The sequence below is a fragment of the Phyllosticta citriasiana genome (assembly GCF_038021145.1).
Source record: "Phyllosticta citriasiana strain CBS 120426 chromosome Unknown IWZ02scaffold_8, whole genome shotgun sequence".
Classification (NCBI taxonomy): domain Eukaryota; kingdom Fungi; phylum Ascomycota; class Dothideomycetes; order Botryosphaeriales; family Phyllostictaceae; genus Phyllosticta; species Phyllosticta citriasiana.
Genome location: NW_027117285.1, coordinates 444,106 through 467,473, shown reverse-complemented (window position 1 = coordinate 467,473; position 23,368 = coordinate 444,106). Strand labels below are relative to the sequence as shown.

The window sequence follows — 23,368 nt, the reverse complement described above, 5'->3', positions numbered from 1 at the left end:
TGGGGGGGTAAGTCGAAGATGTAGCCACACAGCGTGGCATGGTGGTTGAGAAGGAGCCGAAGATATCCAAACCCAATTGTTTCTCTTTTCTCTTCTGTCCTTTACTACGCCTGATGCATGTTAGAACTAGTCTTGCCACTGTACAGTACGACTATCATGACTTGCGCTCCAACGCAAACCCCTCCTCCGACGTAAAAACTTCTAATACCAATCAACCAACCATCAAATACAATCAATTGTCGAGTTGAGTGATGAGCACTTTGCGTGCGTCGTTGCTTGTTTGCAACCATCAATCGCATGCGCGACCCAACAAGCCTTGCATTTATTCACGCACGCACGCTTGCCATGTGCCTGTGTCGCTCGTGTGCCTGTGTGTCATTGGTCTACACACTGTTGTGACAGGTGACTAGCGCGCGGCACTAATGGCAAGCAAGCAAGCAAGCAAGCAAGGCGAGCCAACAGAGAATTGGTGTGGTGTGGTGTGGTAGCACGACCCACGCGCACCAGAAGGGAAAAGGAAAAGGAAAAAGAAAAAAAAAAAAAAAAAAAACAAAAGTGGGCGTAGCTAGGTAGCGCGTTGGTGTTGGTGTCGGTGTTGGTCTTGCATGAACGCAACTACCTAGTGCAAGTGTCGGAGGCACCTACCTACCCTAGGTGGTTGGGTTGGTTTTGGGAAAGATTGAGAGGCGAGGGAAGTTTGGCGGCGACGTTGGCGATGTTTGCCTGCCGCGATCCCCACACAAGATGGAGCTGTCCGAGGGCGAGTCCGAGGGCTCGGTGTGGAGATGTCGAGGTGTTTGGGCATGTATGTGGGTAGGTAAGGTACCGGTAGCTGGGTTATGTATTTCGGTGTTGCAGGGAGGTGGGTGGGTGGGTGGAGCAGGGAAATGCGGGGCAGGAAGGAAGGTTTGCCGAACGCGTGCATCCATCAAGCGAGCGAGCGAGCGAGCGAGCGAGCGATGATGATGGATTCGACCATCGACCATCGTCCATCGTCCATCGACCATCGCGTCGGGTACGTACCTACTTACCTACATACATGTGTGTACATGGTACTCTGCGGCTTAGCGGCGAATAGTGGGCTGGCTACCTGGGTGGTTGCTTTGTTACTCCACAGTACCCCCAGAAGAGAGAAACGGCGACGGAACGCGAGAGAGAAAGCGACGCAGGCAGGCAGGCTGGTTTCTTCGTGGGTTCTAGAGCGTGCATGAATGCAGTGCGGAGAGATGGCATGGGCGCTCTGGTCTGGTCTAGATGCGTGGGTGGTGGATAGATGGCGTGTGCGGTGAACGCGGCCACGGCTGAGGGCTGCCTGTTCAGGTAGGTAGGTAGGTAGGTAGGTAGGTCGTCGATGAGGGGTTGAGTTGTCGACGCGGGACCAAGGCAGAGACACTCTTTTGATTTTCGTCGTTTTTTGTTGACAAAATGCCATGCCGAAGACTTGGTTGTGCCTCTTCGCCATCTTCTCTCCATGTCAATCTCGGCGTTGCGCATCGTCGTCGTCGCTCGTCGCTGAGCAGTACATAGCACAGCCATGATGAGCCCAGAATACATACATACCTACTACAGTCTCTTGTCGCTACTTCCATCCCCTCTCTTTTGCTGTTGCGCCCACAATACCACCAGTGCACCACAGACCGCAGGTGGCAGCACCATGTCGTAGCCATGACGTCCAAACAAACTTCGCCAAAACTTTACCCAGCATCTCTATTTTTTGCCTTTCGGCGTACGGGCCCTTCTTTTTGCCTGAATCTGTTTGTCCGTCCGTCTGTCTGTTTAAACTCTGCGCCTAGCCCCCCCGCAACCAAGCAACTGGGATATGTGTGTGCTGCTGCGGGAAATGCTGCTGGGAATGTCCTTACCTCTGGTTGCGAGTTCGTCCACACATTTTGGATGACTTGTGCATGGGTTCCCTGTATCAGTTTGGTGCGTGGGGCAAGGGACGGAGGACGAGAAAAGGAGACTAGTGTAGGTAGTTTGAGGTGTCCCCAGGTCAAACTGCTTCGACATGTGTGTTTGCGAGGGCGTCGGCGTTGGCGCTTGTCGCTTTTTCTCCATGAACGCTTCTCGGTACCACGGCTACCTCAAGGCCAAAGCTCCAAGGTCGCGAAAGTAGGTCTGCGGCTTGAACACATACACGGTACGTACAATACGTACACTCGACTTGGACACGAGTCGCATTCCAACATGCTACCGAGGCGAAGGGATAGCGAGGGAGGGAGTGGCGGGCAAGACGGCAGCGGCAGCAGCGGTCGGTAGTGCTTCGTGTATGCAAGTTTAATCGCGACGTTTATATTTATGCATGTATTTATTGGTGTGCCACCCCGCCGCCATTTGACTGAGCAGTAGGTCTCCCGCCCGTCCGCCAGCCAGCCGCATCTCGCTTCTTCAGCCAGTGGGCGCGCGCTTGGCTGGGACGACGGAATCGCCCTGGGTCTTGCTCGGGAAAGGGCCCGGGCGGGAGTGCCGCAGCGGGAGGAATGGCCGACTGACAGATTGCCATGTTGCTATGGTGCTGGTGCCGAGATGGACATGGCGCCGTGCTGCGCGGTATTCGGGGCTGGATAGTTCAGATCAAGCGCAAACGTTGACCGACGACCGATGGGGAAGTTGAAAAGAGACAGAAGGAGTTGAGAGGCGACGCAGAATTGTGTCAGTTGCCAGTCGCAATTCGTGAGCAAATTGGAGATTGATGAGACAGCCCAATCCGCTTGAGCGGTCTGAATGATTTGTCGAAGCATACGACTTTAAGGAGGTGAGCACATCGAATGGTGTATCTTGCACTTCGTATCGATGTCGTTTGTAATGACACCAGAAAGAAAGAAAGAAAGAGGGGGCGTCGCACGACGTGCCAAAACTCCCAAGCTCTTCATTTTCTGGGCTTGAAGCTTGACCGGTCAAACAATGTGGCAGAGCAGAGGATCCAAGCGACTGGAGACAGCCAGAAACTGAGCGGCATGACCGAGGCTGGAGAGCGACGTCTAGATCGTTTTCTTGTGGTCGATCGCAAGGTGACGTTTGGAAGCTTCTGAAGCAATCTAATCTATACATGTTGTTCGGAGCGAGATAAGAATCCGCAAATGCGGACAGTAGTACTTCAGCGATGGGAAATTAAAGATGGAAGAGCAGTTGTGGAAGCGAAGACAGTAGAGAGGCATTTCCATCTCCGACCCATCGCCGCAGCCGACCCCCCCCCCGCAAGACCGCCGTTGATTCGGTCCCTCCACGCCCGTCGCCAACCAACAACCAAGCTCGAGAACATCAAGCTGCAGGACACCACCCACACGACACGACACCCCACGGCGCCATCTCGACGGCCTTCGCACCTCACCCACGACTCCCCTCGCTTCCTCGCCCGCATCGATGCCGTTCTTCGATAGCTCGACCGAATGGCTCGAGCAATCCGCGCTGCTGCTCAAAGCGCGCCCAACAACCGTGCGCAACCACCATCACTACAATCTCCACATACATCACCACAGTTTCCCACTGCTGCTGCTGCTGCTGCTGCGGCGGGCGAGTGCGCGCCCGCATAGAGCCCGCTCGTCCGCCGGCCGCCAGGACGTCGCGGCCACTTCAGCAGGAGAGTCCACCCACCGACTAACCATGTACAGCAGGCACGCATCGTAACCAAATACTCAATCCTGCAACGGCACGAAGCCAAGCAAAACAAGCGGCGCGACAAAGCTGCCGTACCAAACGGCGACGACACCAAGAGCAACGCCGCGGCAACGGCGGCGACCGAGGCCGCAGCTATCCAGGACCGCCGCCAGCAGCCCGCGCAGCCCGACCGCCCAAAGGCCGTTCTGGTCATCAAGACGTATGATCCGGCCAGTGGCGTGTGTTTGAAGTATAAGACGAATAAGGCGGCGGAGGTGGGCCGCTTGGTCGCGAGTTTGGAGAAGTTGGCCAGGACCATGGCCGCGCTGCCTGATAAGCCGGATGGTGAGTTTGTTTGTTCGTTCTGCGCTCCTCTATCTACATATACGCGTATTTGTGTTTGCAGGTCCGTTGCTTGGCTTGCTGGAGCGCGACTCGGCTGTGCGGTGGAGATCCTTTTTGGCTGTTTGAAAGCTGATGCTGACGTGTCTGTTTGGCGGCGCCAGATATTCCCATGCTCGACGCTCCCGCCGAACAGGGCACCGGCACCAGCACGCCGAACCCGGAGGCCAAGGCTGAGGCGAAACCGTCGCAAGGTGGCAGTGGCGGCGGCGGCGGCGGCAAGAAGAAGAAAAAGGGCAAGAAATGAGCCGAATCTGGTCCCGCTTGACACGTCTTGAAGGAGGGGGATTGGGGGCGCAAAAAGCAGGGAGAAAAACGTGATAGCTAGGTGGGTCGAAGGTGGAGCAGGAAGAGGAGGGAGGGCACGCATGCACGCGTGACTGCTCGCTCGTCGTCCGGAGGCATGGCATTGGGAATCAACAGAGGAGACAGGAGAAAAAGCACATCGACACACAAGAAAGCAGAAGCAGCAGACGAATCAGTCTGCGCGGCACAAGGGGCGAAGGCGCGCGTCCGTCCGTCCATCGTTGCGGGAAGAAGGCTTCCAACAACATCCTGGGGAGGCGCTTACAACGCAGTCTTCATCGAAGCCATCTGTCATCTGCAGGCGAGTGAAGAGATGACGCGCAGGCAACAGGCCTTCAGGCCGTGCAAGTATCATACTTCGGCGCATGGCAAGGCTAGACTGAAAGAAAAACTAGAGAAAGGGATACGTCAACGTAATCTTCAGCACAACGAAAAGATTCAATCAATGTTCGCATGAAGGAAAGAATTGTGCTTGTTGGCTGCTCCTGCTGCTGCGCAGCCACTGATTCCATTTGGTATCTGCATCTTCGCGTCTGTCTGTCTGTCTGTCCGTCCCCATTCCCATTCCCGTCCCCATCCCATCCCATCCCATCCCATGCTGCGCCATTCAGTTCAGTCGTCCGCTTGGTGTTCTGTCCTGATCTGTCCTGTCCTCTCTTGTCCTTTCCTGCTCCGCTGTGCCCGTGGGCCATTCTGTACAATATGGAAAACTCATTTACATGCATGCAAGCCGCATTTGCGCATGTCTCGAGGGAAAAGCAACGACCAACGCGTCCACGTCATCGGCTGGTCCTGAGCTACCTTATGTGCTTCGGTGCTGACTGGCGGAATAAGAAAGGCTTCTCGATGCTCTCATCTCACGCCAAACCGTCTCTTCTTGCTAGGTAGATGCATAGTGACAGGGCAGCCTATGGAGCGAGCAAGCGCAGCTCACACGCCCAGAAACCAAGGGCTCAACGGCGAGCGTCAAACAAACACCTGATTTCCCCGTCTGATTTCATCTCTTGTCGCCAGCGCCAGTATCCTCGCCCTCACCCTCCCCATTCCGTGCGCCGCCGCTGAGCACACCGGCCAAACCCCTGAGGACATCGAGACCACCCACGGCCGCCGTGCCGGCGCGTTCGCGGGCCTCGCGGTCGCGTTGCTCAAGGCGCTGCGCGGCGGATGCCAGGACGGCGTCGGCGACGCGATCGGCAGCGGCGCGGTATTGGGCGAGTTTGTGGACGCCGTCGGCGAAGAGGTCGGCTTGTGCAGGGAGGGAGGCAGTGATGGTGCGGAGGCGGGTATGGATGTCGTTCTGTTGTTGTGTGGGAGGCGCTGGAGTGGTGGTGGGAGGTTGTGGTACCGTCGAGGAAGACGATGGGTCGTGTGAGGCGGTTGAAGGGTGGGTTGGATCGGCGGTGGCTTCTGCCGTCTTGAGAGGTTCGTCTGTTGCTTGTGGTATCGAGGTCGAAAGTTCTGATGCTGGAGCTGGGGGTTTTGAAGATGAGGCTGCGTTGGAGGAGAAGGCTAAGTTCAGATTGAGGTCTTTGAGCTGCTGGAGTATGCTTGCTTGCTCTTGGCCGAGGAGTGATGGGTTGATTTCGACGCTGCTGCCCGATGCAGTGTCTGATGGCGGCGCATCTGGCAAAGTCTCTGTATCTCGCGATGATAGCGCTTCTGGCTTCTTGAGAAGCTTCTCCCAAGACTTCTTCTCTTCTTGCAACCTGTCCCTCGAATCAGCATCCATGCCGCACCGTCTCGGTGACTCTTCAACTTACCGCTTCACCTCCGCCTCTTGCTCCTCGAGCCTCTTTGCGTTGTCTTGGTTCCGCGGGTTCGGCTTCTTGACAACGGCAGTCGGCTCGACTTCCTCTCGATCAAACCAGTTTGACATTTCCGACTTGCTGGCGAAGTCGTTGAGAAGCTCTTGTTGTATTGCACGTGCTGCGATTGCGAATTAGCCACTGCGGCCCGCTCCGCTGAGCCGCACCGAGTCCGCCAAGCCACTTACCTGCCATGATGGCGCTCGAATCCGGTACATCTCCACTCGGCTTCTCGGGCAAAGCTCTTGTTCCGCACCATACCAGCAATTGCTTCATTCGTCGAGGCTCAGGTAGACTGTCCTCGATGAGCTTGTAAAACTCCTCAGTAGCCACCTCGGCGTGAGGGACAGCTGAATGCTTGTTAGCATCCTAGATTCAAATTCCAAATTTCCAATTCGCCAAGGCAAAGGAACCTTACCGTTCGAAGTGCCGCTGTCAATCAGAGAGCTGGCTCGTCTACCGCGCAGACCGGTACTGCTCCGCCTGTGCCCCGACCCTCCACCTTTCCGCAGCTCCTTGTTTCGCTTGATTATGGGCGTGTCGGCGAACGGAAGCGCAATCTTCGTGCCCTCACGGCTGGGTTGGTCCGATTGGGGTTGCGCGCCGTTTTGGCCCACAAGAGCCAGGCCCTCGTCTTCCTCCGCACGACTTTTCGGTGTTCGCGCCTCTTTCTCAAAGGCGCTCTTGCGGGTCCGCTTGGGCTTTTCGGCAGCTGGCGTTGCGACAGGTGGGGGTTGATTTGTAGCGACGTTATCGCCCGATAACCTTGCCGACCTCCGCCTCTTTGGACCTGGCTCGATCTCGTCCGCTACTGCTGGTGCAATTGCGGCCAGCGACTTTTTCGTGGTCCTCGACTTCTTTGCGGGTTCGCTTGGCGCGGGTTTGACAGGTTTGCTGGCTTTTGGCGGTGCTGGCTCAGGCTCGGGCTCGGGTTCTTCTCGAACAGGCGCGGTTGTTGGCTTCTTCGCCGTCTTTCTTGAACGTCCGCGAGAGAAAGTAAAGCCATCGTCTTCTTCTTCATACGACGCTGCTCAGAATCGTCAGTAAATCTCCAATGCACCCAAGCCCATGCGGGCCATCGCCATTGTCCCGGATCATCCTTCCCACATGAGATGCCTCCGTTATGAGATATTCGACTCACCACTCTTGGCCGCCCTTCCTCTCGCCGCACCAGTCTTCCCCTTGCTCTCCGCCTTGTTCCCGGCCCCATTAATCCCGTTGACCTCCTCCAGATCATTCGCTTTTGCGTTCCCACTCGGCCCAGTCTTTACCCTCTTGACAGGGGCCACCACCACCGGTTCGTCATCCTGGAAGGCGAGGCGCGCGCTGCGCCGTCTCCCCGCTGGGCGCTGTGTCGACGTCATGCTCAAGGACTGCAAGGGCGAGCGCACAACGAGGGCAGTCATGGACGCGGCGCGTCGCTCCAAGGAACACACTGCGCGCTCAGGCGGAGTGAGCGTCGGGCGATCGCGTCGATGGCGAGGTCGATGTGCGAGCAAAGGCGGCTTGCCGCGGCGCAGGGAGGCTCCGTTATTGTCACAAGTCGGAAAGTCAAGGACCGACACGCAGTATCCAATGCACCGCTTCGCTGCTATCCTGGTGCTGAGCTGGCGCAGTGCTCCCAGATTCAGAGCGCGCGCGCTGAAGCTATCGTTGACGCGCGTTGCGGGATCCGGACGGCGTCTTCGGGCGTCAGGGAGTTGAGGGACGCGTTGGAGATAATGATTGCGAGTCCGCGGCTAATGGATAGAGGTTGTTGGGCGATTGGGCGTGGTCCGAACGCGGTATGCGCTGTCAGGGAAGTCGGTGTCGGTGCTTTGGTGTTGACCGGCTTGCATGCGCACCCCGCCAAGAAGCGGAAAATCAAAACAACCACCACGTGACCTGGCTGAAAATGGCATCCCCGCGATTCATCCACTTTTTGCAACACAACACCGAAACCACGAAAATGGCATGCATGTTCAAATTTGTACAAGGAGCAGCTCAACAATCTGAGCATCTTCTCCTCAAGAGATCTCCTCTCTCTGCTAGTATATATAGTCTAATCCCCATATAGGGTGAATCTCGCTCGATCAAATCCTCCAACCGCTCGCTCAAAGCACAGGCATTTCATATCATCATTACGCATCCATAGCTCAAGACCCCAATGCCTATTTGAGGCTGTGGCCCGATGGCAGGTCCATTTGAGGCGCCAAGTTGCCTTCAATGCGTCTCTTTGCATCCTGCTTCTCGTCCACTGTTGGGTTGCTCTTGCGCATGTCTGGCGTGTACGGCGCACGGCCAACGCTGTGGCCTATGGACATGCCAACGCGGATCTACAAGTGTCAGAAGAGGTCAAACTTTGTGCGTGCAGCAAAACTTACCAACGTCTCGAGTGCGCCGTTTGAGTTTTCGGCAAGATCATCATCCCACTCCATCACACCTGGCTCAAAGAGGAGAAGAATCGTGCTGCCTCCAAATTTGAAGTAGCCCAGCTCCTCTGCCCTTGAAACATTCTCGCCGGCCTCACGGGTAATGACGGTGCTTCCGACCATCATGGCGCCAACGCAAATCACCATGACCCTGCCATGACAGACAGAGTCGATGGGAACGCAGACCCTCACATTCTCGCCATAAACGTCAAGAGCAGAGCGGATGGCCATGGGGTTGACCGTGTAGTACTCTCCCTCAATGGTCTTGGGTTCACCCATGACACCGTCAACGGGAATGTGGAATCTGTGGTAGTCCTGGGGCGCCAGTCGGAAGATTCCCAGTGCACCGCCCTCGAACCGGGAGACGTCTTCTGGATACGCGTTGCCGAGCAGGCGTGAAATTGTGAAGCCACGACCCTTGACCCAAACCTCCTGTGCGCGCTTCATTTGGTTGAAAACAACGCTTCGACAGTCGGCAGGTGAAGTGATGATTTGCGGGTCGTCAGGAGCTGAGCAGGGGCGTGCTTCCGGCTTCAGGGCGCGGTAGAAGAACTCGTTGAAAGTCTTGAACTCCTCGATAGGCAGCAATACCTCGGACATGTCCAGTTGATGGAAAGCAATAAATCCAGGAATTTCGGCCGCAGAAGCAGGATCGTCGTACTTTTTGCCTTGCTTGATACTCAAGGACTTGAGAAGTTTGCGTGCTGCAATAAACATTAAAATGTGATCGTTTGAAGGTGTCGTGACTCCTACCTTTTTTGCCCTCCATTTCTCCCCTCTTCAAGCCTTTGTAAAGCAACCTAATACCAAGTCGCACATAAACGCTCATACGCTCCTCATTGATCTGGCCAGTAATGCGATCCTGGACAAGAATGTTCGCTGAATTGGCACCAAGCTTGTAGCCGCCATATGAGACCTTGGTAATGACCTTGGAGTACCACTTGCGCTGCGCCTGGCTGGAAGTGACAAAGCCAGCCATGACAATGTTGTTCACCTGTCTCCAGTCCTGACTGGCGCAGGTTGCAACGTGGGTGATGATGTCAGCCTCCGTTCTTTTGTTCAGGCGCGGCTGGTGGCAAATAGGACACTCTCGAATTTCCACCACGTGCTCTTCGTCCTTTTCGTCGGCGAGGTCGTCCTTGTCAAGGAAGTAACCCTCTTCGCCTTCTTCACCCATATGCTCTTGCTCTATGGTCGGAATCACGGAAGTGTGGGACAGATTGTTGAGCGGAGTCCCAGAACTAGACGACATGGAAGGTGTTGGCGGATCAGACTGCTGGCCAATGGAGGATGAAAGGGTCGGAGTCAATTGGCCTCGTATTCTTGCCGTACGCTCCTGCGTTTGTTGAATCTGATCCTCGAGACAGATGACTGCTTGGTCAAAGGTCAGTTCATACTCCCCATTGTTTTCTTCGGCGAACCGCTCAAAAAAGCTGTCAATCGTAGCGTCGTGTAGGGTGGAGCCCAGAGTGTCCAGCATCGTGCTGAGCTCTATCTTGTCGATTCGCCCGCTGTCGTCGGCGTCATAATGCTTAAGCATGGCGCGCCAAAATTGCTGTCTCAAAGCCTTGTACGGCATGTACTTGGCCCTGATGTACAGTTGTGGAGAGTGCTTTCCCTCCCAACGGTCACTCTTCCTCAGTTCCAGAGGTATCGTGAAGAACCGAAAGCCGTCGTCGTCTTGCGTAAGCCCTCCCTGCGATGGCGACGAGTCGACGTTGATTGCAGGGATGTCCTTTTGACTTCGGTTTGGGGTGCTTCCAGATGGGGTGCTGGTCGGCGCATCCGCAGGAGGCCTTACCTCAGAACCGTTGAGACTTGATGATAGTGATGTGTAGGAGCTTTCCTTTTTCAGCGGCGGCTTGCCCGCACGCTGCAGACTTGCGGCTGAAGAGGATCTGGACAATGGCAACCTGAATCTAGACTTTCTTGGTCCATCCTGCACGGCCGAGCCAGCTTCCTGAGGCTCCGGCAGCTTGTATAGACCAGTGACGGGGTCGGCTTCAGGGGCGACAGAAGTGCAGTTCTCCAATGGAAAATTCGCCGCACCAACGTAGTCATGGTTCGACAGCTTGTCCTTGTCCACGACTTGGAAATTCAGCGAGAACTTGGTCTCGTGCTTCATGACCTGGAACACGAGTTTTTCGTCAAAAATGGGGTTCAGGTTGTGGCGGATTGCGCGAGTTCGGTACGTTCGCTTTCCAAGGGAGGTGACGACAAAAGGGTCCATGTCAAAACCAGTCCGGGTCACTGTGCGCCTGTTAGTTCACAGCCCAGTGCATTGGCAGCACGCGACCTACAGTTCTTTTCGGGTGGTAGGTCCGTTATCTTCTGAATCTCTAGAAAGAGAACACCGGCAATGTCCGAGTTGCCATTGAACTCGTATGAGCGCTGCTTTGCCTTTCTCCGTAGCTTGGCCATTCGTAGGCGCCTCTTCTTCTTCTCCTTCTTGTCCGACTTTTTCGAGTCGTCAGTCTCGTCAGACTCGTCCTCGGACTCCTCGTCCAGCTCGCCACTACTCAAGCGCTCCAAATCCTCGTCTTCGTCGGAGGAGAAGCCTAGCGTCCCCATCAGCCTCTGCTGGAGCTGGTCCGGCGTGGCGGATGGATTGTTGACATCTGTGATCTGGAACTGCAGCAGCACCTCACCAGTGACGTGACTGCTCTTGCGACCGCTTCTCCTACTTTCGAGAGCAAACCATCTGGGTTCTTGTTGTCCAAAGCCGGCAGCAAATATGTCCTCGAGGGCAACGTCAAACTCGCCCATGTAGTCCTTGCTGAAGCGGTCCTTGTCCCAGCACACGCCCTCAAGCAACAAGCTCTGGGAGCCCGCAATGGGCAGGTCGAAGGTCTGGTTCCATTCCGGGTTGAGCGTCTTTGAGATTGCGGGAGTTGCCTCTTTGGCGTCGCCGAGGGTCAGGACCAAGTACTGGGGGGGGGGGGGGTTAGTCGTCAGCGACGCGGTTCATCAACTTGTCTCGTGGCCCCCAGGCGCGGGCCAGCCCCTTGACGAAGGCAGCACTCACCGGATCGCTTGTGCCGCCTTTATCTTTGGCGGCCAGGTTGCGGCCTTTGAGCACCTTGACGCGCAGCACGAGGTTCGAGTTCTTGGCGTCTCCGGCCATTGCGGGTCTGGGGCTGGTGCTGCGACTGGTCTGCGGCTGCGGCTGTTCCGTAGTGGGGGCAGTGGGAGCGTTGTTTGCAGAAGACGAGTGAAGAGAGGCGCTGCTCTTAAGCCGGTTTGGTAGGCTGAGTCGGGAGGAGAGGTGGACCATGGTGAGGGGAAAGCCGGCTGCAGCGAGCGAGGTACAACAGGACGAGATGCAGCCAGCGGCAATGAGTGGCAGAGGACAATCGAGGATCTAGATCAGGGAGCTGGCGACTGGGATGCGAGTCAGAGGACAGTGGTGCGAGCCAAGTGCGGGAAGCCCGGACCAAGGAGCTTGATTGCGGCCACCAGTTCCCGTGTCGTGTCGTCCAGTGTCAGAGGGAGGGAGGGAGGGAGGGAGGAATGCGTAGGGTGGCTGGTAGGTAGGAAGACTGGTGTTGAAGATGGACGATACGTTAGGTGGTGGTGAACAGAACAGGGGCAAATGAGTAGGGGCTTGGCAAGGGTCTCTTGGAAGAATGAATGGATGGATGGATGGCTGCCAGATATGGGAACGTCGCCGGCGCAACTGGTTGTCAGCACGAGCAGCGCCTCTCGTACTCCACACATCGAGCACAGCCATTATTGCATCGCCTCGCCTCCTCCTGCACTGCACGCCGGCCGGTACTCGTCTATCCGACTTCCGGCGCGACCTGGCCTGTAAAAAAACAACTGCGGGGATGCAGCTTGTTCATCACAACCAAAACACACACCCACCCTTCCTCGTCGCAACCTGCACGTCATTGCGAAGTTGATCGTCACCTCCACACTTGTCCGTTGGGTCCGCTGGCTGGCGTGCCTGAGATGATGTGCCTACCAGGATTCACGGCCATGTATTGTCGAGGAAACGTCCATTTCTTGCAACGTGTACGCCGTGTTTCATGGGAGCTGACCACTTGCGTCAACCAATTCTTGTCCGCCTTCTGTCCTTTATTCGCTCGAGGAAGCTGACAGCTGGACTGGAATGGCCATGCTTGACCTTGTCCAATCATGCATCTGCATTATTAGCAAAACCTCTCAAAATCACTCAACACCTACAAAAGAAAGACCTGGCAGCGAAGCTTCCGCCAAGTCTGAAGCTAAGAGTTGCCTCCAGCTGCCTAGGTTGCACGCTGCTCCCTGCCTCCAACAGACACCAACGCCGTTCATGGACGTCAAAGAAAATCCTCCGACGTCTGTCCACTCGGAACAACAAGGCTGCGTCGCGGCAGAGGCGCCAGAGGCCATCCTCGACGCCACGGCTTAGCGCGCTCCAGCTTGCACCAGTGCAGTCTTTGGTCCGCCAAGGCGGCTCGTTGTTCTGACGGGATGACGTCGTTGCCAACACCTGCACGTCGTGCGTGTTTCGCTTCGCTGTGGCTTACTGGTCCCCCGCGGCTGTTCTCTGTCCGAGTGTCTCTTTCCTGCGAATAATAATCATCTCGGCATCCTCTCGTCATCCATCTCAAGAGGCCATCGACTGCCGTCCATACTCACGGTGGAGACCAAACCTTGCATTTCGACGGATTTCTGCCGACATCGCGAGACCGCTATCCAAACATGGTTCCGCAAGCATTCCGCAGAGGCCGACGGCCGACGGCTCAAGGCTTAAATGCCATTCGCCCTCTTCCCTGCCGTCTCCTGCCACAGCTGCAGGTCCAAAGCATTGTCACTTGAAACAGCGCGCGCATTCGGAGAAGACCACACCGACAATTGTTCGCTTTCGCAACCAGAGCATGGTTATCTCCCCGGCTGAGTAAATTGCTGCTTGATAAGCCACGATCCCCACAGCCAAGGCGGCAGGCGGGTGCGGGCGCGGGCGCGTTCAGGAACACTGCAAACTCTCCCTTGCGTTGGGAAAGTTTATGTCAAATCAACCAGCCGTCCGCTCTCGTATTCGCTCATGGGTGTTTGAGATCAAGACCACAGGCGTTTCGCCCATGGACATTTTGAGGAAGGAATGGTGCGGCAGTTTTTTTTTTTTTTTTCTTTCTTTTCTTTTTCCTTCATCTGCGACTGATTCTTCTGCGCTTCGGCTGTGCAAGATTTTCATTAAAAGATGAGTGAGCCAGGGACGAAAAAGGAAACAAGCATTGCCAATTACCTTGGGTGCGGGGAACTGCAGCATGTCCGCGGGGCAAGATGGCCCGAAGATGCACGTCGTTCTCTCTCGCTCCAATGAGCGCAACCACACCATCTCTAGCAAGGAAGCAAGATGCCCAACAGACAAAAAGCTATCCATCATGCCTAATCTGGCTAGCGTGGTAGGCTAATCCCCATCAGATCCTTGCTAGCCTTGCGACTTGCGCCGCATCCCCTTGTCGTGCATAAGACGAGTCAAACCGTCTAGACTTTTGTGATCATGACACTGCATCTTGAAGACTGACGACAGAGCGTCATTTAAGACGCAATCGGCGCGTTTCGTGCCGCCATGGAATGAGATCTCCACAGCCGTTTCCTACGCTCCGTTTCCACAAGGCTGACGGCCTGTCTGCTGCCTGCCGATCCGGCGAATACCTAGGTGTTGCTCGCAACATTTGTGTATGAACATGAGCCTTGCTTGTGCCGGTTTCATCGCGCGACTCTGTTCAAGCGCACGTGGTATATTTAGCATCGACTACCTACCCACCATCAACATGACCCTCTTTTTGGCAGCATGCTGCGACACCATGAGAAATAAGCAGATCGTCAAAGGTAGCAGTGGAGGCTTGGACAAGACTTGTTTGAAAACCAAGCCTTTCTCCGCCCAGCACCCCATTCAAACCTTGGCAGTCACTCACTCACAGGGGGTCTCTATGCGAGCGTGAAGGTGATGGTTGGGGGAACCGCAAGAGAGTCTGGGGGAGACTGCAACCGCAGACTGCGGTTGGCATCAGCATAATCAGAACAGAGTGGGTTGACAGCGCGCCTGAGGGTGCCGAGCTGTGCATGTAGAAGCCAAGCCAGCCGTCGACGCTCGTGACTTGACTTTACAACCGCACGTCGTTGGCGCGAGATTCAGAAGTGGGAGAGAGAAGTGGCCGGATCATCGTGCCTGTGGCATAAACAAGCCAGCTGTGTTGTAAATCCGACAGTATCAAGAAAACAGCACCAAGCTCAATCCAACACGAAGTTGATGTTTCGAATAGAAATAAGTTTGATGCTTTGGAGGTGTATCCAAAAGACTCCGCCCAATCAAGAGAAAAGAGATCGCTTCCAACGACAGACACATTGAAAGAGAGAGGGCGAGAGGGGGGAGAGAGGGTCCAGTCCCATTCTTTCCAGTCTTGAACAAACTCCTACCAAAACCTGACCTGACCCAAACAAATACCCATGCCATGCACGCAATCAATCAACCGACCGACCGACCAACCAGTATCCAAACTCAAAAGCAGAACGGGGAAAAGTGGGGAAGGCGATCGAGTCGTTCACGAACCAAGAGGACAACGACGAAAGATCATCGCCGCAGCGTAATCGGGTACAAAAATTAGCCTGGATAGGAAAGAAGGCAAAAGGGGGTGCGGGCTAGCTAGCTGCCGCGTCGACTAGTGGTCCCACTCCTTGAAGCCCTTTTGCCGCTGCCGCGAGTTCCAATTGAGCGTGCGCGAGATGCTGTCGATCCAGTCCTTGCCACGCCGTTCGAGCGGCAGCACGCAGGGGAAGGGGAAGCGCGAGGCAGATACCGTCACGTAGTCGCCTGGACGGAGCTCCACGCTGCCAGTCCAAGTATGTCAGCAAGCATTGTCACCGTCGTATTGCTGTCACAGTTACTCTGTGAAGTGGGTTGATAATGCTTACCGTTCTCGGCCGTCGAAACTCGCCCACGAGCTCGTCCGCGCGTCGTACGGGACGCCGGCGCGCAGCACGATGGTGTCTGGCAGGATGATGGGGCGGAAAGAGAGCGTGTGGGCGCATATTGCCGTGAGGAGGATGACGGGGTTGTCCGGATGGCACAGGGAGCCGCCGGCCGCGAGGTTATACGCGGTCGAGCCGGTTGGTGTTGCGACGCAAATGCCGTCGGCCTGGACACTGGTGAAGTGCTCGTCGTCGCCGAATATCTCAATCGACGACAGCGCTTGACGGCCCAAGTTAGAATCATGGTGGTCCAAGCAACATGAACCCCCAAGCCGGTGGTAGTCAACCAACTTACTCGGATTCGGCCCGCGGTCCACGACTACCTCATTCAAGATGTTGTGTGTGCCGTCCGGCTTGTGCGTGTGCGCGTCTTCCATTTCTTCACCTATTAGCTCTTCGACTAGGTCCTTGGTGCAATGGACGTCTTTTCGCCGTTGCGATCGCATCACGGTAGCCTCAAATCGAAGACGCAGACTGACGGTGATGCCCTGTCTGAATGCTCGTGACAGCGTCTCAGGGTACTTATCGTAATCGAATTTGGTCAAGAAGCCAAGGGACCCCAGGGAAAAGGCCAGAACTGGGGGAACGACGCGCTGGAAGAGCCAGCTCGCGTACAAAACCGTGCCATCTCCGCCCAGCTAGCTGTTGTTAGTGGACAGCTCCACGCAGGAACAGGAGTACTTGCCGCCAGGACTATGTCAAACGATTGTGGGCGTTTCTTGCAAAGCTCTATGGTCCAAAATTTCAATCTTTTCCGGTATGACTCGTTGCCAGCGATGAGGCCCTCCTTGTCGAAAAGCTTGTTGTCCTCTAAGGTGTTTTCGACGTAGCTGGAGGTCCCATCAGCCTGATTCACTTTATACCACACCCCTCTTTTCCTTGCTTACATTTTATAGTTTTCATCCTGCTTGAGCAGCCATTCGGCGACTTCTCGTGTGTTGGGAATGAGCGACTCGTCGTGCGCTTTTGCCAGGACGAAGACATTCTTGACGTTCATCCGCAACCGAATGTGGGCGAGCTTCTTGGCCAGCTCTCGGATGCCAAAGGCCATGTCCGATATTTGATTCTTGGTCAAAAGCCGCGACTGCACGGCGTCGTTGAGTTCGTCTGGATTCTTGTCCGCCGCCTTTTCCGACATAAGGCCCTCATAGCTCGGGGTGTTTTCTCCAGAGTGGATTTCGGCATCTTTGTGTGCCTCAATGAGCGTGTGGACGAAGCAATTGGTCGGCCGTCGCAGGTAGGTCGGGCGATGGGCAGAACCGGGGGCTAGGGAGGATTTGCGGCGGTGGTTGCTGTCGTTGTCGAAGACGACCTGAGGGCTCCGTCAGCGACTGCTGGGTGCGCCACGCCGTGCGCGACCAGCGGCAAGGGTTGGAATGCACCTCGAGCGCGTGCTGGAACTCGGGGTCGTTTGGATTCATCTCCTTTTCGCTCTCAAAGGCAGCGTCAGCACTCGACTACCTATTCTGGAGTGGCAGGGCGGGGAGCTAACTGTACCTCGTCGGAGCGGTTGTCGCTCGGAGGGCCTGTCGCCAAAGACATGGAGTTCATGTCCTACAGGTGATGATGAGGGGGAGGCGGAGGTTCTAGGATACACGCGTTGGCGGCTTTGTTTAGTCCAATTCGGCGCGGTCCATAGATTGCTTTGCAGGCATCTTAAGCGGCATGCGGTGATAGACGGGAGTGATGCTGTCGGATGACGTATAAATGACTCGCGCAAAAAAATAATTCGACGATCCATGAGTCTTGCGAACGGTGCTTTCGTCCAACGGCTAGACGCGAATTTGATCTTCGATATGTATACTGGATTCTAGCAGGAGCCCCTGGCAGCCTGAGAACAAACACGGCATGATCAACCAACAGCTTCACCAATCATTTTTGCTGTATTTGATCCTGAAAAACTAGAGAATTCCCTGTTGCTCGCACTATTTTTCCGTCCATCCTAGCGCCAATTAAATGCTATGTACAGTGAAGCCTGTCCACTTTCACCCCATGCATGTCCTTGGACTGAATCTGACCGCGCTGTGTTGAGACATGGTCATTGCCTTGTCGATGTCTTTCTTTCATTGCATGATTTGATATTTTTACACGTGAAGCTCGGCGGCCGGGATGCTCTGCACATAAAAATTAGAAATCTTACAGCTTGTGTGAGCGTCTGTACAACACCGAACTCACCGTCGTCGAGTACTTAGTCAGAGCGCGAGCAACCTCGGTCGTGGTAAATCTCTCAACTTGCTGGGGCGCCCTTCCGATAAAAGTTTTGTGGTCAAGCAGACGGTCGATCTCGCCGTGGACCGGCTCAAAGAACTTGTCGTTCTTGATGCGCTCGATGAGGTCGTTTTGGCCGCCCTCCATCTTGACAACGTAGCTGGCTTGGTGGCTAAGGACACGGATCTCCTCGTGAACGTCCTGTCTGCTGTGGCCCTTGGCGACCATGGCCATGATGATGTTTTCGGTGGCCATGAAAGGCAGCTCCTGGTTGACGCGGGCCTCGATGACTTTAGGATAGACGACCATGCCCGAAGAAATGTTGTCCAGCAACAAGCAGCACGCGTCGGCGGTTAGGAATGCTTCGGGAAGGGTGATGCGGCGGTTGGCACTGTCATCGAGCGTACGCTCAAACCATTGAGCCGAGTAGGTGTGGAGAGAATTCTGGGGGAGAGTCTGGAGGTGGCGTCCAAGACTGCACATGCGCTCAGAGCGCATAGGATTGCGCTTGTAGGCCATGGCAGAGGATCCAATCTGGTCCTTCTCGAATGGTTCCTCGAGCTCCTTGAATGAGGCCAAGTGACGAATGTCGCCACCAATTCTCTCGCAAGTCGCACCAAAGGATCCCACTACATTGACAATGTCGGCGTCGACCTTGCGACTGTAAGTTTGGGACGTAATGATGAATGCATCGTTGAAACCGCTCTTCTCGGTAACAAGCTCATCCAGCTTCTCGACCTTGTCGTGGTCGCCGTTGAAGATTTGCAGGAAAGAAGCCTGGGTGCCCGTCCTGCGGAGCGTAAGCATGTATCTACTCGAGACTGTTGCTTCGGAGCCTTACGTTCCCTTGACACCGCGGAAGCGCATGTCATCGCGCGCCCTCTCGAGGTTTTGGAGGTCAATCAGGAGATCTGCGTTCCGTTAGCTGCTTGTCAATGCAAAGCAGCGTGTAAATAACTTGCCTTGGATCCAAAGACACGCCCTCTTTCCAACTATACAACGTTAACTCCTTTTTGGATCAAGAGTCTCGTAGAGCATACCAGTCGTCAATTGAGCCTGCAAAATTTGTTAGAAAGTCCCGGAAAATGTCGAGTGTTTACATACAGGCTGAAGATGGGTGTATGCCAGGCAAGGCAGCGAGGCGTTGGCCCGAGCAAAGTCCTTGAGCTTGCGGATAGCGCTGGCAATCTTGTGGCAGAGAAGGTCCAGCGCATCGCGGTAGAGGATCAGATCAGCGTTGTCAGTAACGTAGCACGAAGTGGCTCCCCTGAAGTGGTTCGTCAGCGCTTAGCCTTGTAAAAACCTGTCAACACCATTCTCTCCCATCTTCGGTCTTTTGAGCCCTTTTTAACCACACCATATGTATCTCAAGAGACTCGTGATCCTAGACCAAAATTTCTTGTGCGCTAGTCTCACCCTCCCCAACATGCAAAATGTGAAATCCGGGAATCTCGTACCAGTGGATGATGCCAGCGGCAGCAGGGGCGGCCAGGCCAAAGGTGTGCACATGCGCCATGACATCGTGTCTTCGGCGCTTCTCCTCCTCAGCGGCAATTGGAAACTCCTCATCCTTGATGGTGAGGTTTGCTCGCATTTGCTCAATGGCCTCGTCCGAAATGTCCAAGCCGAGCTCCTTCTCAGACTCGGCGAGCGAGAGCCAGAGCTTGCGCCAGGTGGTGAAGCGAGTCCTGGGCGAGAAAAGCTCCTTCATCGCCTGGCCTGGATTGTGGGGAGAGATATCAGTCTCGCGTCGGAAGTAGGGAAGGCTGCGTGATGGAGAAGCGGGCCATACTCGAGTACCGCGAGTTCAGCCTAGATTCTGTCAGTAGTAGATATGGAGAGTGGACTCTGAGATGCTTACGGAGTTTGGTATATCTACATGGCGAGGCATTCGTTAGTGAAGCATTCGTGTGGCGTGTGACGGTAGAGTCACAGCGGCAGGCTCACGCTGTTTTCGTTGGCCATTTTGGAAGAGAGCACGACGAGAGCGTGGCACAAAGTGAACAGACGTGTCAAGAGACGAGTGAAGCTGTGGAGAAACGACGAGGCCTCAAAAGCTGGAGTGAGAGGCAAGTCCCGCAGATAAGAAATGGCTTGGTGGGGTCGCCAAAAAAAACCAGCCCGACCTCCTCCGGATCGACGCACACGAGTCATGACACACGCAGACCCATCCAATTATTGATCCGTGACGGCATGCATCTGCACCCAGACAGGTGGAAAATCTCCGCTGCTTGTGTATCCTTTTTCCCTTCCTGATCTCATCGCTGTCGTTGATCCAGATGGCCATGTTTGGACCTGGACGAAATTCCCACCACTCCTTCGTGCATATCAGCTAGAACCATCGGCTGTGCAGCATGGAACCCTAGCAGCAACTCGACCAAGGTGAGTTCCTAGCCCTTGATTGATGTGAGACAGTATTGAAATAATTCTGATGTCAGTGAAGATCTCCTGTGTTGTTCAGGAATTTCAGAGCCATTGCAAAAGAGCTTGCAGAGCCGTCACTTCGGTCATCCGTTGCATCTGTGGCAGCCTTTCAGCTTGTTCTCCTCAACCTCATCCGGTGGTCTTCCACTTCAACTACCTCTTGCCAGTGTGCCAATGGATAATCAGAACCCCACATCAGTCCATCGCGCTCCGCGAAAGACCGTCCTCGCTAAACAACGAATACGAGTGACGGGAGTGGCCGCGCCCCGCATAGCAGTACGTAAGGATAGACGAACGGGCCTCCTCCACACCCCACGACAACGAGACGGCGGTCCGGTCCGAGCTCCCAACCGCATCTTGTCTACTTCGGAATGGCATCTTCCTTAAGCCCTTAAGTAGCAGTGACACGATCGCTAAAGATGGATTTTCCAACGGACAGAAATGTCTCCAATGCAACTCAATCGCATCCAATCTGATTCAGATCCTTCAAAATGAACAGTGCATTGAAATTCTGCGGAATCTAGAACGAAGGAAAATTTGCTAACGCTTATACAGAACCGTCAAATAGTCCCAAAAACTCCGTTCGTCTATAACTGGAAACACAAAAAGAAACCATTCAGAGCCGAAATTGCGCGCTTTCTTGAAAAAAATTCTTTTGACAGAGTCTGCCAACAGGTGTGTTCAAAATCAATTTCAGGGTCTCCGGAGATGATGCGTCTGTTCAAGTGGCCGTATGCCTTGCTCATTGTCTGCAGATTTCACAGGAAGTCCAAGCGGAACTCGCATGGTATCCATCCTCTACCAGAGGAAGGGGATCAGCTTGCAGGGCGTCCTCTGCTTATAAGTGGACCACTGGCTCGCATACTAGAATGCAGTTAGCCATCAATTGGAGCCAGAAAACATTGATTGACTTACCCTCTTAGTGCAGTACTCATCAAGCGCGGGGATCGCACGGCTGGCAAAGTCCCAAAGGAAGAAGCTTCCAACAACAGCAGAGCAAATCATTCCCGACCCAGCCATGGCACAAGCAGCACGCCAAAGCGAATAGCCGCTGTAGTTGGGATGGCGGACAAGAGCAAAGAGACCGCCAGTGAACGCCTTGCCCTTGTTCCGCGGGTCAGCCTTGAAAGCCTTGCGGTGGATCTCGCACTGCCACTCGCCGCCGATGCCAAGGATAAAGAACAACAGGCCAGTCAGCAAGCGTGGGTTCGACAGCATCTCGCCGCCCAGGCCAGAGGCGGCCGAGGTGGCCGCGCACAGGAAGAGGAGATTGTTGGCCGTGTTCCAGAAGATGTTGAAGAAGCCAACGCCCAGGGCGCCCGTCGCCGTCCACGCCTCTTGCGATACGCTTAGGACGAACCACCAATGCTTGATGGCCGTCACCGTGACCATGGTCAACATGGTGAGTCGGTAAGCCGAGAGCCCGAGCGCATCGATGGCGCCAATGCCGCTGGAGAGCGCGGGGACATCCGGGATGATCTCTCCTCCGACCGATTTGATGAGCCCGCTGCCAAAGCCATTGGCGAGAATCGCGTATTGAAGGAAGCAGTCAAAGGTGCGCAGGCCCAAGAAGAGTGCCGTATTCAGCGGGGAAGAGGACTTGAAGCCGCGAGGCACAAAATCCTTGGAGCTCAGCTCCGTCCTCTGGCTGGTCTTGGAGTCGGCCATTTTTGGGGGCTTTTGGATGCTTGGCGATGCGATGAGAAAGCTTGTTTGCCTTGGCGGGGGCGTGAAAGCCTGTAATGAGGCTCGAAATGCTGATAGGACAGTAGGAAGGATTGCTGGTTTGAAGTGATGGAGATGATTTGACTGACCTCCTAGCAGCACCGTTTTGTCTCTTTTTTTTGCAACGGCTGTCGCACATGCCAGCCATTCATTCCGCACTTTTCCACGTCCAAGTGTTGCTGTCGACCTGCGCTGCAAGAGATGAGGCCGAAAATTGGTCGGGGAGCGAGCACAGCACTCTTGAATGGCGTCATTGCTGTCAGACGGTGCCCCACAAACGAAGCTTGAAACGCTAGCATCATCCATTACTCGTCGACTCTGAGGGACTGTTTCTCAAAACCCTTGCGCAAGGGCTCGCGTCGTCCGCGACCAGCGAGGTCCGTCTGACTTCAGCACGTTCCGGACAGAGGTGGGCTTTGGGGGCCACACGCATTCAACGAACCTGCGATTCTGGAAATGTCGTGCCAGTCACGCTTGGGGCCTCTCGAAGTGATCAAAAGATGGGTTCCACGTTGTATTATCGCATTTTGTGCCTTTTCAGCGTGCTATGTACCTGCTAGCAAACATTTACTCATGTCTACCAGATTTCTGTTCCTGGCCTTGTTAATCCACTACAGGCAGATACCTGAAGTCTAGAGGTTCGAAGGCAGTATTTTGGAGAGCTCGCCAGACACGGGAACCCGAGCTCCGACGGGGAAGTACCTGAAGGCTGTCGGACGAGACGGAGGGCGCTCGGCAGTGGATGGAGAGCAGGAAGAGGGTCAAACTTGCGTCAGCGGCTGTTGGCATATGATGAAATTGTTTCATGTCGAAGTGTCGTAGGTTACCTACCGTGATGGTAGACATGCAGCTTTCTCACGTAATTACGGGAATGGACGTCGCAGTGTGCAGATTTTGGATGGGCTTGCATTATGGGGCTGCGGGTTTTCTTAGACTCTTGGTTTTGGATAGGATTGAATTGAATGAGTAACAAGCAAATCTGCAATCTTCAACTATGGGAAGTAGATAACAAGGGCTAACAGGACTCTTGCTCAGGCTTAGCTCAATTTATAGGCCATATTAGTAGAAAAGTATTCAAGCCTCTCAATGTTGATGCAGCTTAGCCAGGGGTAATGGGCACTCAGCATTTTGTCAACTTGATTATGAGGTTTCTGAAAGAAGTCGATGGAATGTTGGACAAGCTAGAGGTGCTGTAGTGACCGAAAGGGCCACGATTGCCTAAATCAGCCTAGCGCGCTGTCGCGTTGTTTCCTTCGACCCCATGCGCGTCGCCGCAACCTTGCCCTCATCCACTCGCTGCGCGTCACCATCACCGCTATGTACCCCGAGCACGCCTGCTTGTCCGAAATCTCTGCTTACTATGTCTGTGAGACGCGACCGTCAGCAGACATGCACTGCCAACATTCCGCCCATCATTCTTCGGCGCGGCGCCCGACCTCTGCCAACCTGCTTCTACCCCGGGGATGGCAAACGGTGGCCTTGGAGCTGTCAACCTCCCGAAGAATGGCGCATTGAGACATCAGAAGTGGG

The 23,368-nt window shown here is 54.9% G+C and overlaps 6 protein-coding genes across 6 annotated transcripts; 1 reads left to right on the top strand and 5 right to left on the bottom strand.

Moving 5' to 3' along the window:
* Nucleotides 1-3,180: 3,180 nt before the first annotated feature.
* On the top strand, nt 3,181-4,246 carry IWZ02DRAFT_500082 (signal recognition particle 9 kDa protein-domain-containing protein; the record flags this gene model as incomplete). Its single annotated transcript, XM_066770250.1, has 3 exons — nt 3,181-3,435; nt 3,612-3,942; nt 4,104-4,246. Exons 1-3 carry the CDS (start codon nt 3,364-3,366, stop codon nt 4,244-4,246), a joined length of 546 nt encoding a protein of 181 aa, XP_066621615.1. The 5' UTR covers nt 3,181-3,363.
* An 861-nt stretch (nt 4,247-5,107) lies between these two features.
* Nucleotides 5,108-7,534, bottom strand: IWZ02DRAFT_291771 (kinetochore protein-like protein Mis13). The gene is made up of 5 exons (XM_066763798.1): nt 7,252-7,534; nt 6,529-7,137; nt 6,299-6,460; nt 6,066-6,231; nt 5,108-6,011 (listed from the first exon to the last, which is right to left on the bottom strand). Exons 1-5 carry the CDS (start codon nt 7,514-7,516, stop codon nt 5,303-5,305), a joined length of 1,911 nt encoding a protein of 636 aa, XP_066621614.1. The 5' UTR covers nt 7,517-7,534; the 3' UTR covers nt 5,108-5,302.
* Nucleotides 7,535-8,059: 525 nt separating this feature from the next.
* On the bottom strand, nt 8,060-12,081 carry IWZ02DRAFT_454047 (phosphatidylserine decarboxylase proenzyme). The gene is made up of 5 exons (XM_066767698.1): nt 11,547-12,081; nt 10,822-11,449; nt 9,275-10,771; nt 8,474-9,225; nt 8,060-8,425 (listed from the first exon to the last, which is right to left on the bottom strand). The coding sequence occupies exons 1-5, from the start codon at nt 11,793-11,795 to the stop codon at nt 8,261-8,263; spliced, it is 3,291 nt and encodes a 1,096-aa protein (XP_066621613.1). The 5' UTR covers nt 11,796-12,081; the 3' UTR covers nt 8,060-8,260.
* Nucleotides 12,082-14,697: 2,616 nt separating this feature from the next.
* Nucleotides 14,698-17,239, bottom strand: IWZ02DRAFT_454041 (ATP-NAD kinase-like domain-containing protein). Its single transcript, XM_066767697.1, has 7 exons — nt 16,979-17,239; nt 16,864-16,905; nt 16,369-16,793; nt 16,167-16,311; nt 15,777-16,119; nt 15,425-15,701; nt 14,698-15,340 (listed from the first exon to the last, which is right to left on the bottom strand). Exons 1-7 carry the CDS (start codon nt 17,030-17,032, stop codon nt 15,172-15,174), a joined length of 1,455 nt encoding a protein of 484 aa, XP_066621612.1. The 5' UTR covers nt 17,033-17,239; the 3' UTR covers nt 14,698-15,171.
* A 45-nt stretch (nt 17,240-17,284) lies between these two features.
* IWZ02DRAFT_454037 (adenylosuccinate lyase) lies at nt 17,285-19,766 on the bottom strand. Its single transcript, XM_066767696.1, has 10 exons — nt 19,637-19,766; nt 19,551-19,564; nt 19,482-19,501; nt 19,147-19,408; nt 18,794-18,956; nt 18,730-18,745; nt 18,652-18,681; nt 18,531-18,600; nt 17,657-18,479; nt 17,285-17,595 (listed from the first exon to the last, which is right to left on the bottom strand). Exons 1-10 carry the CDS (start codon nt 19,652-19,654, stop codon nt 17,566-17,568), a joined length of 1,446 nt encoding a protein of 481 aa, XP_066621611.1. The 5' UTR covers nt 19,655-19,766; the 3' UTR covers nt 17,285-17,565.
* Nucleotides 19,767-20,971: 1,205 nt separating this feature from the next.
* IWZ02DRAFT_454033 (uncharacterized protein) lies at nt 20,972-22,343 on the bottom strand. The gene has a single exon (XM_066767695.1). The coding sequence runs from the start codon at nt 22,142-22,144 to the stop codon at nt 20,996-20,998; it is 1,149 nt and encodes a 382-aa protein (XP_066621610.1). The 5' UTR covers nt 22,145-22,343; the 3' UTR covers nt 20,972-20,995.
* Between the last annotated feature and the right edge of the window lie 1,025 nt (nt 22,344-23,368).